General features: G+C 31.8%; 1 protein-coding gene across 1 annotated transcript in view; it reads left to right on the forward strand.

Annotated features, from left to right (window-relative positions):
• The window catches only part of LOC147079219 (ras-related and estrogen-regulated growth inhibitor-like protein A), a 355,251-nt gene that overhangs the window by 245,549 nt on the left and 89,820 nt on the right, over positions 1-19,882 (forward strand). The window contains exon 3 of the mRNA XM_085954631.1: positions 10,897-10,953. Within this exon, the coding sequence (XP_085810757.1) occupies positions 10,897-10,953 (57 nt within the window). The remainder of the gene's footprint in view (positions 1-10,896; positions 10,954-19,882) is intronic.

Here is a 19,882-nt window from a genome sequence, read left to right on the forward strand (position 1 = left end):
ACCTAGCATTGATTTTAAGTATCACGCGCGACCCTGTCAGAAATGCAGTTGAACTCGACTATGCGGTCCCTCCAGGCTTTGTTGACAACAAATCCAACACCGCTCGTGCGTCCTTCATCGGTTCCTTTGGAGTACAGCACATGTCCGCTTTGTAAAGTAATAATACTCTCACCTTTACGCCTTACTTCGCTGAGTCCGACAACATCCCAGTGGATATTCCGGAGCTCTTCTTGAAACTCTACAAGTTTGGCATCGCTGGACAATGTTCTTGCGTTATATGTAGCAATGGTCATCTGTTGGCAGCCTTTTCCGGGTCTCCGGGGATTTTTAGCACCCTCTGCCTTCCTTCGCTGATCGCTGCCGTGATCAGTATCAGGTTGGCCTCCGGAGAATGAGGGCCGGGTTCTAGAAGTTTTTGTTTTCATATGAAGGTTTTGGACATAACACACCACGCTGTCCAGACGGGTTGGTGTGTGGTTTTTCTGTCTGGGTGATCCTTCCCGTAGCCAAAGGTCTCTCGTTTTAAGGCGCCAGAGTTTCGCCTTGCACCCTTCTCTATTAGCTACAGATATTATGTTGCGTTATACAGCACATTATCTGCATTGCCCGGGGGACGCCACGCGGAGGCTAGAGATAGGATTTGCTGACTTTCTTGGACAGTGGCGTCTCAACATTTTTTAGAAGTATACCTATTGGCATCGGTATACATCATTGAGGCCATAGTCAGCCTTTGCCCACCCCGGATACATATGTATTCATTAATACAGTTGAAATTGTAAATTATCAAAAAAATGTCTCAAATTGCAAACTTCGTATTTTTCCGCTAGGTGCCTTTTTAAAAAAGGCCCAGTGAAGACTTCGCCTTAAACACATTTTTTCCCCAATACGTTTCAAATAAAATTAATAACACTTTAAACTAGGTATGAATTATTCAAAAAAAATCTTCAACACCACTGAAAGAACTTCTCAGACAAATCTTCTAACGGCAGTCCATTTAACATTCAGGCTTAGAAACCATAGACTAATATAGATATAATAATAACATTAACGTTATATTAAAATAATTATCATGTAAATAAAAATGAATAAAACAGATATTCATATTTTATGAGATATGGTGAATTCAATGTTCCATCTACTCTAAGGTGTGCGCATGTGTGCGCGCACACCTACCAAAATATGTCCGCACACATGTTTTCATCCCCGCACAGTTTTCACACAAAAATATTGTAAAAGAAAGTTTCAAGAAGGGATCACCATATCCGTCCCGTTCTATTGCATGCCAAAGTATACGAAAAAAGATACGTATTTTAGTGTTTAGCAATGACCACTTATGTGCCAGGTCCTCTTCATTTCCTTTGACATGTTTCAACTTGCAAGAAACATTGTCAGTACAGTCTCAAAGTAGTCCTTATTGTGAAAACATCACGGTTCTTGAATTATTTTTTAAACGGTAAAAGTGTTCGTGCCATAAAGCAGTGTTTTTACTTAAAATATTTACAAAATACAAAACTAATAATCAATTTTTGTAATAAATAACTACAGGTGTGCTCAGTGTACGTAACAAACAATTCAAGTGAACAATACAATTGTTTGCACAGTTACATAATATATAGTACAACTATTATACTTATTAATTATTATAGAAAACTTATCCGCTAAAAATGTCAAAAAGGAGTGGATGTGATATTTCAAATGCGATCATTAAGAAGAAATCCTGCGATACATTTAAAGTGGAATGGCTCTCTGACAAGATATTCATAATCACGTATCTATAAATACACAGATATTCCCGAGTATCATGCGTTCGAATTCGTCGAACTTTGACTTAATTTTAAAACTTTGTCATTATAAAAGAAATTGTATGTGTATGTTTGTAGGGGGAACGTTGATGGTGATATCGTAGAACTAATACAATAAACAAACCCATCATTTTCCACTGTTGTGTCCTTACTTAAATAACATCAATTTTAGTATTTCGTTTGATAGACCTGTTGTAAAAATTTAATTTTAAATAACAATGGCATATTCTGCGTAGCATCAAAACCAGAAAATTACAGTAACTCACTCGTCCACATTATAGGAGCACAAAAGTACAGCATTCCCCAACACATAATCCAAGTAACGGAGGACGACGCTACATTTCATGGCAAGAATGGGCTTAAGATTAGTATGAGTAGGTACATTAGATCGGGGTAACAGACGATACGATATAGCAAACATCTCCATCCATTATCTCATGGTACGAGAAGAAGAATGGAATATTGGAAAATTTCTTTTTAAGTCTTTAAAAGACATGGTCATTTTTTCAATCGACGAAAGTCTCTACTCTCCTATATATCAACATCCCATATATATTTGGAATCAATCTGCAAACTTAACTAACCCAAAACCAATAAATAAAACTTACAACAGGTAACGTGCTTTACAAGAAACGAGCTTAAAGTCCTCAACATTTTTTTTTGATTCACGATACGATCCCGCTATTTATGCAGATATTCTAAAGGCTTAGACAAACTTCGAGTTATTTTGATTTTGAAAATAGTACTTTGATACGAATCGGTATGGCTGTACCGCCTGTACCAAAGCGACGAGAATTATCATAATAACCTACAGGTACTAACACAAGATGCGTTTATGTTTATCTCACCAGTAACGTGAACGTGTACATGCGCAGTAAATGTGAGATGAGCCGGATTTTCTTATTAAATATTTTACATTTAAAAACATGTCCTCTTAAAACACTTGATATATTATTACGTACTATATGCCAATAAAACATTTCAAAGTTGACAGATGAAGTAAAATTTAAATAATCAGTAGAATTAAGATACATTTAGTATATAAACTACTTAACTTTTGCATACTAAATTGAAATTTTCCCGCGTATCTTATTATATACATAGGTTTGCCATCCCTGGCATAGATCATACAAAACACAGATCGCTTGGCTTTCTCATTAAAAAAAATATATAAACTAGGTTTATTTCCATAGTATGTAGGTACCTATGTCTTATTTTAGGATTTAATTTGTACCTACTAAGTTTATAATATGAACCATCTGGAAGCAAATCCAATAAAGTTCAATACTGTAAAAAGTTGGTTTTTGGCTGTTTTTGACAGTTTTTATTTCATCTATATAATATTTTTGAATGATATATAACTTAAACTAACCTACCTACATAAATATAAAAAAAAATATTTTTAAAAATCTTGTTTTCAATTGTTACATAATACCTGAGTATTAGTTTCAAATTTTACAATAATGTTATCTGCCACCATACTATATGAATCAATATAATAGATTCTCCATACTAAGTAAATACCTAACTTCAACATATTTTGTTTGCAGTCAATTTATGATCTCTGATTCAGCCCTGGTACAGCATTTACAATGTACATAACTCACAGCAATAAGATAATCAAACAGCACTAGCATAATGTACTAATAATAATTATAGTACACTTGTATTTCCTTCAATATTATCTGATGAGTTTGAACAAATGTTTTATTTGCTCATTTATCGCTTTAGACAACATACGAACGTAATCATCGGTTTCATATCAGCTTATCTCTCAATTCGATTTTACTTCTCAGTTATTGAATTGTATAATATAATAGTTATATTATCAGTTCGCATGACCAAGACTGAGATCTTACCCATATTACATTATAGTGTTGAGACTTAAACCGTAAAGGAAAATAGACGTCAGCCTTTGAGAAATTGTGCTAGAAATGCATAATAACGATTCCATGGACGCCAAAGAGCCAAGGTTGCCTAAATCCATTTCGAAATTAATATGAAAGGGCTCACAATCCTCTTTCTGACACAAAGACGAATAATTTTATTATGCAGTTATAATTTCGAGGGTTAACGTTTATTATATTAAACAAATCATCAGGTAGGTACTGCTTAAATTTGCTAGAAGTATAGTGTGGTCTGCGTAGCTAAGCTTGGAATGGTTGATTTTTCACATATGGCGACACCTTCTTTCCAGTCCCCATGTGACCTGCGCATAATATCGTCTTCATATTATAATAATATGTTAAAAGGTGTGGAGGAGAGTTTACACTCTTGCCGTTTGACTTTGTACATTTGAGATATGGTTTTATGAGTGTAGAGATTTAATCATATAAAGAATCTCATTCGGCAGCAATCCTTTCTGTGGGGGGCTTTTTATGTTTTCCGAACTGTCAAAGTTCCCTTAACAGAATCAAATGTAAAATAATATGTTCATCCGTGCCAATCTATGCGGCACTATATTTTTAGTTTTTTTCATTACGTAAACGAAGCGCGCCAATACATCCATCGTCAACAACGAAAACAATAGAATATCCTGCGCGGCGTCCCATTCGGTGTACATTTATTTTTTTATCTGGAATCCATGTTTCTGATGATGATTTCTGACAAAAAGTTATGTAGATACCTACTATAACGAAATATAACACTAAATGCATATAATTTGATAACGACCTAGACCGGTTTCTTGATCGTAGTAAAATATTGTCGACTGATTTTTAAGAACATAATATTTTTTTTTATTACTCATATTACCTATGTAATATTAAAAAATATAACAATTACTTGGAATCTATACGACCTCCTATAAAAAGAGTGGATCTCCACATTTGTTGAAGATGGAAGACTCTGGAGCAATATACCACCAGGGATGGATAGTGCCCAATCGCTGAGATGTATTATAGATAGTCGATAGACTGGCTAGATGAGGGTCAGACGATCGCTGGTCAACCGACCCACCTTAGATTGTCATGCTATGAATGATGATGATGACGACGAATACTTAAAAAATCGTAAAATCTTTATATACTTATTAACGGAAAGTATTATTTTAATTTCAATACATTTTTTAATTTTAATATTTTTATTAGAGTAGGTCTATTTTACTAAAATATGCAATTATGGACAACATATTACGCAGGTAGGTGAAACAATGATACACGTGTAACTGCATAACTCTTCGGCCAGCACCTAACTAACTTTTATAATAGTTTTTTTTTTTTTATTTTAGGAATCATTTATATAATATGTTGATAACAATCTAATCATAGCAAGTTATTCTATCCACACACTAATATACTTAATACAGATCACAAAAAAAGTATTGCAGTAGGAAATTATTTTACATGGAGACGCTCTGTCTGCAAGTTCGGACCCTAGAGATTTTAATCCGTATTTGTCCGAGTGACAATTCTTGCCATAAGAGGCTCTACTTCCGATCAAGTTATGGGGAATCCTCAATAATTCCTAAGCGGTTGTCCAGTAACGTCGCTAGGAAAAGTGCATATGAAAATAAAATTACTATCGAACCCAGAAGATTCGTGTAAATTTAATATAAGCATCCACAATGTGACAAAATTGAGCTAGAGTAAATGGTTGACCATTTGCTCAACGCATATTAAAAGATTAGGAAGATGGTCTATAGAATACGGAAAACATTAAACACAAACACCCTTGCCGTATATAGGTATACAATATTATCAAAATAATTATACAACCCAATTCCTATCCTAGATTTTTACTCGATTCTGAATGACCATAGAGTAATTAAAACAATTTTATTAATTAGTTGAAAACAAATCTATTATAATCCTCTGTGGAAGGCAATCAAGGGTCACATTTTAAAGTTAGTTCTGATGTTGATAGCTTAAAAATAACAAAGATATTGAAATAATATAATAGTGGGTTTAATATAAAACATCACGATCTTTGGTAAATAAATTTGGTTGGGCAAAAAAAAATATAGCTAGGTACACTTATCTGCAAATTAAAGAAAAATGGGAAATGGTTTACACCTAAATTAATTACATATTAGCTTTAAAAACCTTATTCTTCAAATTTTATAAGAATTAACTTATTCTGTTATTACTCATAAAGCAACACTTTTTTATGGATTTCTTTGCGTGATATCCATTAATCTCAGGTTCATTTTAAATTTAATTTAGTTTTAGCATAGGATATAAAACTATGGGTTTCTTTATGTATCATGTTACCTACTATGGCTAAACGATATAGTTTTTTTTTACCGCTACTAACAGTCGTGGGACTGATTAATTATTTTCTTCAGATAAGCATGTCAAAGCCAATCTAGGCCGTAACATTTACATGTTCAAGTTGCTGTTGATACCTAACTTAGAATCGTGCTGAATTGATGGACGTAACACGTGGTGTCAAAAACATAAAAAAATGTTTGCTTTTATTCATCAATTTTACCTCAGACAATTAAGGCTACATTTTCTATATCATATAATCACGGGTCGTCACTGCGACTGTCGCCTATGCGTCTATACCTGACTTCGTTAGCAAAAAGTGGACACCTGTAACTCTGAATATGCCTCGTTCTGTCAGACAAATAATTTATTTACTCCATGTAATTGATCTAATGAGATTTACTGACTACAAAAACTCGGCTCTCTCGCCTGTTAGTAATGAATTCTATAAAATATCGTACCCATATAATCGATGTTTGTAATATTTTAAATGGGAATCATAAGACATAGATAAAAATACAAGATTATATATTGAATTATAATAGATTTACGGCTCAACCTTATATTTTATAACTCCTACAAAGTAATATAAGGCTTTTGAGTCGTAAAGAAAACTGTTTTCAAATGCCCCTGTGTATTAATATTAAAACGTGTTACATAAGTAGGTACTCAATCGACATTTTGTTAAATATAGACAATGTAGTACTTATCTATATCTGGCACAGATCAAAATAGATCTTTTTTTTTCATTTATATAGCGACTAGATGCGTACAAAAATAATATTTTGTATGCTGCTTGAATTTTGTTAATTGTGAATTTTCGTTGGCAAGCTCTGAAGTCATATTGTTAACAACTTCCATTTCATAGTACCTATGTATTTTGACCAATTATTGACCAAAAAGTGTGTATTTTAAATAATGAAAAATTAAACTCAGCTGTTTCAAAGAGCTTTATTGTTAAATATTTAAAATGCTACTTACCATCCATGTTCTTAAGCTTGGTTTGATTTAATAATACTGAGTTCACACTCATACTTATTGTATCAGTTAGTTTATTCCTAAAACATCATTTATTATTTTCATCTTATAAAATATTGATTATTTTCTGATTTGAGTTTTGTTAATATATTGTTTCTGAATAACGTAAACGAAAATATTGACTACAGTCACTTCGTTCGTGGGTACTGAGAAAACTACTGTGATGTATATTATTTGTAAATCAGTTTACTTACTTTTCATTACAATTCAATAAAGCGATTTAAATTAGCCTTCATAAATGAAACTGTTGTGTAAACATTCCTGGGCAGTCACATTTTTCTCAATCAATACCCAACAATAAAATCTTGTCAGCTCAATGTTTAACTGCAGGTAAGTACTAGTAATAAAACGCACTTTTTGCATTCTTTGAATGCCCCTACAAGTAAAAGACGATATGGTATAGACATATATACAAGACGTTAGCGATAACCGTTGTGTGAATTAATAAATCAGATGTAGGTATGTATATTGTATACCCACTATACTCAATACACATATTTATTAAAAAAAAACACATTGTTTTGGATTATGAATCCATCTTCATAATAAATCTAAGACAACCATGATCGATTGATGTCTTTTAAAAAGCATTCAAACGCAAGATCAATTTAAAAGTTTCTAATTTTTTTGTCTTATTTCGTTCTCATATTTCCCATTGATATTTATCTGTTTAAGTAGGTAAGTGTAGCTACCTACTTAGGTAATAATATATCGCGTGATAATCAACTATTTTGTTGTATTACTTTTCATTACTTCATACAATATACCTGTGTAGGTATATTATGTGGTCTTCCACTTGACTGTATTAGGTACTCATCTACTCTTTCGATCAATTTCTAATACCTGTACTGAACGCAGAGGGTTTCCAGCACCCAAATATATCCAAATTCAGAGTACAGATAACTATTTTTCGTCTTGTTAAAGTTAACCAAAACATAGTATGCTTAACCAGCTGAACCTACGACTCACTAGAAATGAAAATAGTAGATTATAACAATTATTGGTTAGAATCTACCATGTGGTCGTTTTGTAACTCTTGGATAAAATTGTATCATTAGTGGCTTGATGACTTGGCCTGATGTATTTGGTTACATACAATATGACCCCCTAACGCGTGAAGTATGTTAACATTATTAACATTTTTTTATGAAAAATGATGTTTCGCATTTACGTTTTCACAGTTGGTATAAAATCAATATGTTTATATTAAAATAATGTCGAAAGTAGATTCATCTTTCTTACCTTCGTGGATCGAGTTATACCCTCAACGATTATCATAGCAGAGGCGTGCAACTGATAATATATCAAAGCGCAAACAATTGCACATTCTATGCTTACAAATAATATAATATATTTACAGGTATGTATGTAATTAAATTAAATAAACGGTAAGCTGACTTAATCACCCGACGACATCTGTATATTTTCATTTCCGCTTCGAGAATATATTTTAAGCTCTTAAATGATTATATCCAACGATTATGAGCTCTCTCATATCAATTGCGGCGATCTTCGTGTTATTAAGAGACACATACAGTATTTTACCATTATAGTACTATGCAATAATATGGGGTTGAAACTGTCAATTATTATATGCTAATGTTATTTTTGTAACCATGGTAACGGTGTTTGGACCCTATGTGATGTTTGGGCTTATTTATTCTTTTTTTACGGCCGGGCTGATGTGATACATCAAGATAGTAATTTTATTTTTCACAAAAATCGATTACAAATAATGCTTTTAGGCTTTTATAATGAAGTGGCATATTATTACAGTTTTAATTAGTTATTGTAGTTATACCTAATTGTTATTTCATTACAATAAAAATGACACATAAAAAATAACTTTTTCGTTAATGATATATCGATCTGAATGATAAAGGCCTAACTAAGTAAATCAAATAAAAATATCGACTATCATTAATTCATTATATTATGTCAAGGCGATACTGATGCAACGCTCAAAAAATACTTGTCTGCGACGATGACAATTATTTTACAATGGGTTTACTTACATCGTAAATGTGTCAAATTCAAATATTATTCCGTGCGAATAACCGTACCTAATAATAATAATTCAATGTGTAATGGTTATACTTCATTCAACTACATACGTCCTATTTTCTGGCGTTGTTTGAAAACTTTTTTCTAAATAACCCAATTTAGCTATAGAGATATAAAGTAAACGTTTCTTGGTTTTTCATATTCTATAAAACAAAATCGCCACTATTTCGTTACCTTACATTACAATAATTGAATCTTCCATGTCAATATAGAATAGAACATAATATTAAATATTTATGCAAACTTTATTTGTCGATATCCCGCGTACCATTGAAAACGTCATGGGAGATATTGGGAGGACGCTCATAATAAATCGATGCATCCTTAATGGAGTGACCCTCCCAGGACCTCCTCTCGGCTGTCATTTAACAAATCATGATCCTTGTTTTAAATAAATGGCGCCTGCTAATCCCTCCAATCAATTTAAGAGTATGATAATCATTTGCAACAAAAGAGATTCAATGACTCGCAGTATTTATTACGTTACGATAATCGAGTTTATTTATTTATTCCATTTTTTTTTATTTATACTAAGCCACCCACCACGGAGCGGAATTCAGCTGGCTCCTGCGCTCCTGATCGGTAAGTCATGTTTATAAGTTTTTTTATGCATATTATCAATAAAACTCACACCAGATGGTATAAATAAGTATATGTGTGTTAATGTAAAAATTGCACTTAACCCACTTTAAACTATTTTTAATTTCACCATTTGGGTCGTCATCCGGTAAATCATCTACGATCACTACTCTCAAATTACGTAAGTCCCTATCTAAAATCACTTGTATTTTTCAAGTGATTGTCCGACGTTATTGCCCCCATCATGTTTAATATAGATGCGGCTAATGATAAGGGAGACGGACGAGCTGCAAGAATGATCAGGCAATCACCGATCATTGATCACGATCCATCAATTTTTCGCGAAGGATCAATCTTCTTCGATCTATCCTGAGTCTGATGCGGTTAAAGCAGTGCACAAAGTAACCTTTCGAAGTGCAGGTACGCAATAATAAAAATGATCCTGGTACTGTAGCTGGTAGCTTGCTTATTGATTTTTTCAGTGAATTTTCCCTGGAGTGATTCTTGTTAGAACATTTTTATATTATTATACATTATTATATTATTATACATTTTATATTATTATACACCCACGATGACCGCGCGGTTTAAGCGTCGGCCTATAGCGTCGTGGGTCCCAGGTTCGAATCCTGGGTCTGGCAAGTAAACATATTATTTTTCAATTTGTGTATGATGCAGAGTATGGACCCAATAGGTTGAGCAAGTGGCCGACTTCCATTTCTCGTCAAAACTAAAAATCTGTTAATACAAACCTCCACTCTGCGGATGCCCATATTACGATCTTATTAGATCGGACATGGTCAAATGAAAAAAATATATGTTGTAACTTGAAAAATACACTGGAAAATATTCTTTTAATTCATTTCCACAATTACGTATAAAGCTGCTAAAAATTTATGTGAAATACTTCAGAAGTAAAATAAAACTAATTTCAACAGATTTATTTTACCCATTCGAATCATATTTTATTTATGTACAGATTTTTTTTATAAAATGCTTTATTTCAAAAGATTCTGTGAAGTTGATATGTTCGTATCCGAACACCACAATATTCAGTTACCACGATCGTATTGAATAAAAATATAGACACCATAATGGTCAATTTTTAGTTTCCCTCCGCTACTTCCTACATATACCGAGGCGTAACGAAAGTGGTGTGTGTCAATTTTTTCTCTATTTTAATCGTTTTTTTTCCTTTCTTTCAGCTGTCACAGTACGTTATCTCACAAAGCGATATATTGGCGAATACAGTTCAACGGGAGGTGAGTAATATATTGCCACATATTTTTACTAAGTATTAATGGCACCAAAAGATGATATTATAGGTCATAATATTTTCCTAAAAAAAATAGGGACAAATCTAAGTAATCCGGAAAGCGCAAATACATTGTATATTTGCGGCTCTGCCACTATTTACGATAATAAAATTAACTGAACATTTCTCACTTTTGCCATAATTGATTTCTAAATAAATAAAAATCTTTGTGTGTCCTAATATACGTTTTTTTTTCTATACATATAATAACATTTTTATTATGACACTGAAAATCGTTGTGTAAACAACTTACACGGTGAATCAACAACTAATGCGCGGGTTCTAAAACAGAAGATCTTTAGGAAGTCTTTAGGAAGCGCAGGTATTGACCAAACTCTTTACGTCTAACCTTATGTTTAATTCTTCTCGTATAGGTACATTATTATACTCAACCTAGCGAAAACACTTCGGTACATGATTTTCGTGTATTACCTTAATGGGCCTACATACAGCATACGGGTTTAGTATGATGTACGATGATAGACTCTTTCTCGATTAGTGATTCCGGTTATCGTGAATGCAGCTCAATGCGAGTCTCGGAAGCACAGAACAGATTATTTCTGAGTTCCTGCTCGGAAGTATCTAGGGAACTTCACCAATTCTTTTTGTCTACACTCTACCGTGTCTGCGTTCATTGCATAATATCTTCAGAGATATTGTGAAATTCAATAACCTTCATTATTGATTACGGTAGTGACAAATACGAAATCTAAACTGGACATTCTAAAATGTATGTTATTTTGAGCTACGTTATTATTTTATTTATCGTCATTGATTTCTCAATACAAACTGTGTGCCTATTTTATGGTTTTTTGTTATATGTATCACTGGGTATGTAATTGCCATTTATAATTATTAGTACATGTTATGTTATATAAATTATCATTATATTTTAAAAACAATAAAGATAACATATTATGATAACATTGATAACTGTTAGTAATGCTCAATATCTTGACATAAAGGTTATACAGAACATAATAATATCATTATTTTCATTCATTTAATAAATAAAATCAAATTCACTTAGGTACGTCACAAAATTTAAAAATCAACCTGGTTTTCTAATTTGGAGTAAAAGTATTACTAAAACTGCAAGCAACTAAAATGCATTTCTTGTATTACCAATTTGAAAATATACATACTAGATTTAGTCTTTAAAGGCAAGATAACCAATATACGCATTTAAAATACATACATATATGATAAATGGTGCAGATGGGCGTATCTTGACTACCCCGTGGTCATCGAGGTTGACTTTCGAGATAGACTCCACTCGATTTCCCTGTGTCAGAAACTTCAGTTGTTTGGTTTTTTTTTTTTTTAGAATTATTAATAACCATGTCCTTGCTTTTTCGTACAAGGTGGTTGTTAGTAATTTTGAACAGTCACAAACACCCAGGCTTTGAGAAAAATACATAAATGTTTTTGTCATGACCGGGAATCGAACCCAGGAACTCTCGGGTGGAAGGCAAGCGCCTTACCAACTGCACCACGAGAGCCGCCTCAGTTGTTTGGTTACGTAGGTCTTCACATATACAACCTATAAAATATTACGATAACCGGGAAATCATCCTCCAGATACCTGGTAGACGGATCAAGCCAGTAATGTCAAGGGTTTTCCACTGATACATCATCTACATCTACGTGCTTCTAAATGCCAAGAAGGATGTAGCCGAGTCACGTAGAAGGCCAAATGATCATCAGGCTCAATCGTAAACTCCCGGTAAGTTTTATTTATCTCTCGAATATACTGGTAGTTTTATGCACATAATACGATGTCATACAGAAACTTCATCGACACTAATGTCTGGGTGATAGGAATCATTTCATAAGAAGGCGTATAAGTTGTAAGGTGTACAAAGTTACTTATCTCTAGTCATGAGAAATATAAATTTGCGATAGAGGCGGGCTCCCAGCCAGGTAAGAAATGAGATTTTCATTTCTTTCATACAAAAAAGGGAAATTGTTTGTAATGACCATGTGTAAGAAGTGCGCAGGCGCCGACAAAACCATCTCATGAATCGCAAACATTATAATATCGATTGTTAGGTATGTTTCACCTAAATTGCCACAACATGCAATGTACAATATAAAGATATGTCGATAAAAACCGATATACCGAAAATATTATTCCATGTCATTTTACAAGAGCGTCGTAAACTGATTTTTTAAATTAATTATCTTTAAATTGCTAATAATAAAAACAGACACATAATAATAGTATTATGTTGTCTACTGTTCAGGCAAACGTCACTATCTATTAATTGTAATTTTTACTGTTTTGGGGTACATTTATTTTGTTATTGGATTCAAAACAATGTTATCTTTAAACTGGAAAGAACAGTAAATAAGACTTGTGGCTAATTTCTACCAACAAAGATCTAAAACTTAATTTTTCGTACACCGTTTAAACCGCCAAAAAATAATCTTTCTATGTTTTGGTTGATGGTAACTTTTACCTGAGCGAAAACGATATTGATGCGTTGCGTTGCTTTTTCATTAAAGTCACGTGTTTTTTTTTATATTTCGCAATTGCCCATAGATAAAATATTTTTTGTAAATCAACATAGGTACCTACGTATATCCACCAATGTATAAAGGCATACTTTATCGAATTTCACTGCTATCAATAAATTCAGGGGTGACGTATTTCCAACGAACTTAATTAACCCGTCAATTTAAAGATTCTGTGACCACTTATTACTCTATATTATGTACATACTGAATGGCTTTCAACAATTTGACAAAATCTGTCTCTTCTTTTTTAATTCTTTCTAAATCTTCATTTTTGACTCTCCCACCCAGGGCACATTCCGAGTCCTGTTCACCTTAAATATTAAATTCAGACCTCGACGATCGTCCACTTCATGGGCCAATTCTGGGTATAGATTCAATTAGTATCGAGGCAGTCATCATCAGCCTATTGAACATTGAAGCCTTAAACATCCAACTTTTTGTCTCTACATATACGTGTCCCAGTGGCGAAGGGTGACTTTTAGAAAGAGGTAGGCTGTGGAGATCAGAGAAAAGGAGCATACTTGTCAGGCATACTTACGGGAGATAAGAAGATAATACTTACCTATGATATTACTACTGATGAATAGGTGCACACTAAAATGACAACGACACACTGAATCATTTTACAACTGCCAGTTAAAAACGAATATTTATCGTATAAATTGTTGTGACAATATCTAATATACGTTTTTTTTTGCTGAGTACAAATCTAAATGAATCCTTGACCTTCCAGCTTTGATAATATATGATTTTTTAACAAACGTCAAACTCGAGAATGATATTCTTAAAATTTGGTCTGTCATACTTACACAATTTTCAAAATCAATCGGAAAACTAGACATTTAATAAATACTTATATATTTAAAGCACTGAAAAATGACTTAGAGTACAAAATAATATAATCTATCCACATTCAGAACACAGTAAATCACTGAATTTTGTCTAACAAAATAAAACTATACCACTGCGTTTGGAACAACGATCTGACTGAATTAAAATTATATAAATTATGTTTGTCTATGATTGAACTAATCTAAATAATAATCACGAGATACAATTATTTGTTATTTTTAAAAACAATTAATAATTATATCTGATTGAACCCAATAGACATTACTTTTTTAATCATCTTATTTATTTATTATTTGCTTAAAGCGGCAGGCATAGACAAAAAAAAATGCATAAAGAGCTGTAAGCTGTGTCTCGAGCGCTTACCAAACGAGACAAAATTTGTAGACTTGCCTGAAGAGATGAGTCATCATAAGTATAGAAAACAATTTTCGATTATGATGTCAATAATCGTCATTCAAAGAACAAAAACAGATGTCGCTACTCGCGCGTAATTTTTCTTTGATTCTAAACTTGACTAATTTAAACAGTAGTTTTCTTGAAGATAGGCTTTAAATAATCGCTTAGTATGGAGCCTTCGCCACTGAGTCGTGTCCACTAATACTACTACTCTTGGTCGAATATTAACATCTAAACAAATATTTTACATGTTAACATGATTTTATACCTTTTTTGTATTATGTTTATTTTAAATTATTAAGTTTTTCTGTACAATAATATAGTTTACCATCCCTAACATTTAAATCGCTGCGCGATACAAATAGTAGGTAAGTTCGTAGGTACACACTACAATAATACACCAGACGCAGTCATATATAACAAACTAAAGCTAGTTCTATTAGAACATTCAACATAATTATATAATATTAAAGTCGGTAGCTAAAGATTTGTTGCATATAGGTAATATCTATATATATTTATAGTATAGGTATCTAACTACTATATAATAATTATTTAACCATATATATATTTTAAGTAATTCTCTTTTTCTGACAATAATATACTATTTATATGACGAATTAGGTAGTCATTTAAAACAATAATTATTTCGGTTGTCACGTCCTTATCAAAATAAACCATTTGTTCTTGCTTCATTAATTAATTTAGTAACATATTAATTGAAATCATTGTTTTCTACAATCGACGAGTTCATGACTGACTTTTTTGTAGATATATTTCATCAAATCTGCGAATAAAAGAATATTTTCAAAAAATTCTGAGATTTTTTTATAACTAATTTTAATCATTAGACCTTACAATATTTTTTCTGCTTCACATCCATATTTTATAAACACTTCATCATAATAAATTAACTCTTACGTAAATTCTGATGATTTAAAATATATATATATATATATATTTGTTGACCGTATATCCCACTGGCAACATTTTTGTTATATACAATCAATATTTGTTTGTAATCTATGGCTATGCAATGAGTTTTACACCGACGCACTTTTAAAAATACACTATAATATTTGCACAACGTCAATAATTTCGCACCTTTACGTTGTGCTAAAAGTTTACTTTAACTAGATACAAAACGATTAATTATTCCTTTTCTCTACATACATCATATCTCATATTTAGATTTACTACTCACCCACAACAATACAATGATTCCGCCTATGTATTACAACCCGGCAAACAAGTTAATCCAACATCTGAATAAACGTGTGAAAGCTTTTTCCGTATCGAAAATTTTCATCTTTCTTCGGGCCGAGTTTTTCATACAAACCTCATTAGTTTTGCCGTAACAACAATAACCTCGACGTTGAACAATACAAAACTGTAGCCCCGAGGCTCTGGAATAACTACTCTATGATGATAAAGCGCCGTACTATACTCTCTCTATCATATCCTGCTAAAAAGGTTTCGCGCTTAGGAAAGTCTCTCGCGTTGGGGTCTCCTCGGGGTTTGTTCACTCCGTCAAAAGCTGCGCTAAGAAAGATCGAATCTGTCAGTTTATAAATTCCCTCGTATATATTATTAAAGTGTGAAATGAAACTCCGGCGAGATGTTACCAATTGTTTATTGTGATTATTATTAACACGACAATATAAGTCGCTGCGAGATGTCGCTTTCGAAAATGCGTCACATTCGACCGCTTTTCATGTTAGCTTTTCAGAAGACGTGTGGGTTGATTGAGATGTTATTGCTTAACCCTTGTGATGTATTTAAAACAATAGCCAATTTTAAACGAGTAACAGTTTGTAATTATGTAAACTAACAGGCAACTTCTATATTATAAGTACATCTCAATACTACCATTGTGATTATTATTAATAATAACATAACAACACTAATCTAAACCTTGATATTTTATTATTTGCTACATATAATATGTAGTTAGGTATGGTTAGAAAAATAGATTGCTTACCAGTTTTAAGATAACTTTATATTCCTTAAAATCTTAATAGCTTCTATAGGTCGCTTTAATTATATGCACTATTACTTTAGTATAACAACTGAATATGTATCTCGTACATTTTGTGTTTTTCGAATGGAAAATAGAAACGCAGACACGCCGACACGCCGACAGGACAGGAAGACGTTATCATATTGTTGATTAGCGTCCGAGTCTCTGCACAGGCCTGCTAACAAGCCAAAGGAAATGGTTTAGAACATTATTTTACTTTGCTAATCATGTTTCTGCGTTTATTAATAATCCCAGTCTGATGTGAAAATATCTTCTCATTGGGAATAAACTCTCACATAGTTTAAATAATAATATTATATTACTTATACTACAACTGTTGACTTGTTAGTCTATACTCTATAAGTCTATATCATACTTCTACATTTATTTTTATGTATTTATTTATTAGGGAAAACAAACAGTTACATTTATTACAAATATATATAACAATGGATTGAAGAAAAGATATTGCAACCAGCAATGTGTCCATATATAAATTATAATATAGTTAAGCCTAAACAAGATAGAAAGTAAGAGAGTAAGAAAAACATATAATATAAAGAAATTACATAAGAAAAATGAGAAATAATAATATTGAATGATTATAGACAATAATAACATAGACTAAACATTCCACATAAATCTCGATATAGTAATTTGACTTCAGATTATTTCAAAAACACGTCATTCACAAAAATTTAGTCTTTCAGAGTTTTAAAAAAATAATGTTTCGATTCATCATCCATGTATGGAATAATTCTTCAAATTCTAACTTTTAATTAATATATTTTTGTTTTTGATTTTTCACGTACACCTCATTCAATAATAATTAAATAGGTATTTCAACCTTTGCTTATAGTAAAAATTAACTAGTCGATCAAACAATATGGCTGGGGGGACATGCTCGTCGAAGGTCAAAATTGAGTTTTTATTGTATTTTCAAACCATGATCCTGGACACTCCTTAAACGTTGTAGATAATCTATTTATATAATTTTGAAGCCTTATTATCCTTTATAGTTATTTTAAACATTTAATGACTGCATAAAGTATTTTTGTTACATAAAATAGTATTCTTTTAAACCTCTCGCTCTAATGTTTTAGAATATAGTCATATTTCGGTACATAACTGTGCAGTGGTGTTAAGATTTTTTACGTTTATTAATTTTTAAACGCATTTATGAAACCATTAGTACAATTTATTACGAGATAATTTTTGTAAAATATTCACGATAAAAAATTATATTGATAATCTCTGTGATCCCAAATTTGACAAGAATTAGGCATTTTACTATTCAAAAAATCGGCAAGATTAACACATTTGAAGATGATTTTAAAGCTATTTATAATAAGCTATGTCTTTGACCATTCAAGTGTGATAAACATCTTATGAATAATGATTGCTTTATAATAATTATTGACCTAAGAATAAGGTAGTGTTTTTTTGAAATACGCCATTTCTTTTGTCATTCCCCAGTGGTTAAGCTACAATATACGGCCGTAGCCATAAATTGACAAACTATAATTGAAGTAGGGAGTAAAATGATATTGACGCGCGTGTTTGAACATGTACCGTTTAAAAAAAAATAAAAAAAAATTCGGTTAGGTACATGTTCAAACACGCGCGTTAACATAATTTTACTCCCTACTTTAATTATAGTTGGTCAATTTATGGCTACGGCCGTATGTTGTAGCTTAACTACTGGGGAATGACAAAAGAAATAGCGTATTTCAAAAAAACACTACCTTATTCTTAGGTCAATAATTATTATAAAGCAATCATTATTCATAAGATGTTTATCACACTTGAATGGTCAAAGACATAGCTTATTATAAATAGCTTTAAAATCATCTTCAAATGTGTTAATCTTGCCGATTTTTTGAATAATAAAATGCCTAATTGTTGTCAAATTTGGGATCACAGAGATTATCAATATAATTTTTTATCGTGAATATTTTACAAAAATTATCTCTTAATAAATTATACTAATAGTTTCATAAATGCGTTTAAAAAATAATAAACGTAAAAAATCTTAACACCACTGCACAGTTATGTACCGAAATATGACTATATTCTAAAACATTAGAGCGAGAGGTTTAAAAGAATACTATTTTATGTAACAAAAATACTTTATGCAGTCATCAAATGTTTAAAATAACTATAAAGGATAATAAGGCTTCAAAATTATATAAATAGATTATCTACAACGTTTAAGGAGTGTCCAGGATCATGGTTTGAAAATACAATAAAAACTCAATTTTGACCTTCGACGAGCATGTCCCCCCTTAAGGCGAATTCTTTGCCTCAATTTACGATCAAATGTGACTTCAACGCCATCTAAAGGCATCTACAGGCATCTACCATGAATTTCTAAAAATGTGTTACTAAAAACTTTCGTCGATCGCCACCAGATGGCAATAAAATATAAAATTAAATATTGTGTGTCGCCATATATTAAAAATCATAAGCTTGATAAAAATGCATTTAAATTTATTATATATTTACTTACCTATGTAAAAATATTTACAATTAATATTTTCCCCATAAAATATTTACAATTCTAACATATCTATTTGATTTGATTTAAAGTGTTTATGATTTTTACATTTTGTTTACCGTAGTTTTTTTTACAGTGGCAATACAAGGGTATCCTGTCCAGTCAATGAACCAGATTTTTTTACGTTGTCAATACGAATTAATATAAATATTTTTCTACAGTAAAATTCATTTATAGTAGTAAATGAACATTTAAGTACAAATGTTTATAAGATTGAGTTTAATCTTGTACAATTGACAATTACATCGAATTTCTACTAGAGGTGGAATAAAAGAATGATATGAAATGAATAGCAAAACAAATGCCATTCGAATTATTATTAAACAAAATAAGGAATATACAGTTGTACTTGGTTATTACTAGGAAGGTTGGACCGGCTGAATGTGCTCGTTATAAGCGGTACTCGTTATATCAGAGAATAGGTATTTTTATTGTCGGCGAAAACAACAATTAGACACTTAACTAGTGTCATAAACGTAATCTGTCCCCGGCGGCATCCTGTCCGATCGGATTTTATTGCTTAGGGTCGAA

Source organism: Rhyacophila brunnea, unplaced genomic scaffold (assembly GCF_057557595.1).
Source record: "Rhyacophila brunnea isolate RB1 unplaced genomic scaffold, BYU_Rbru_1.0 scaffold_10, whole genome shotgun sequence".
Classification (NCBI taxonomy): Eukaryota; Metazoa; Arthropoda; class Insecta; order Trichoptera; family Rhyacophilidae; genus Rhyacophila; species Rhyacophila brunnea.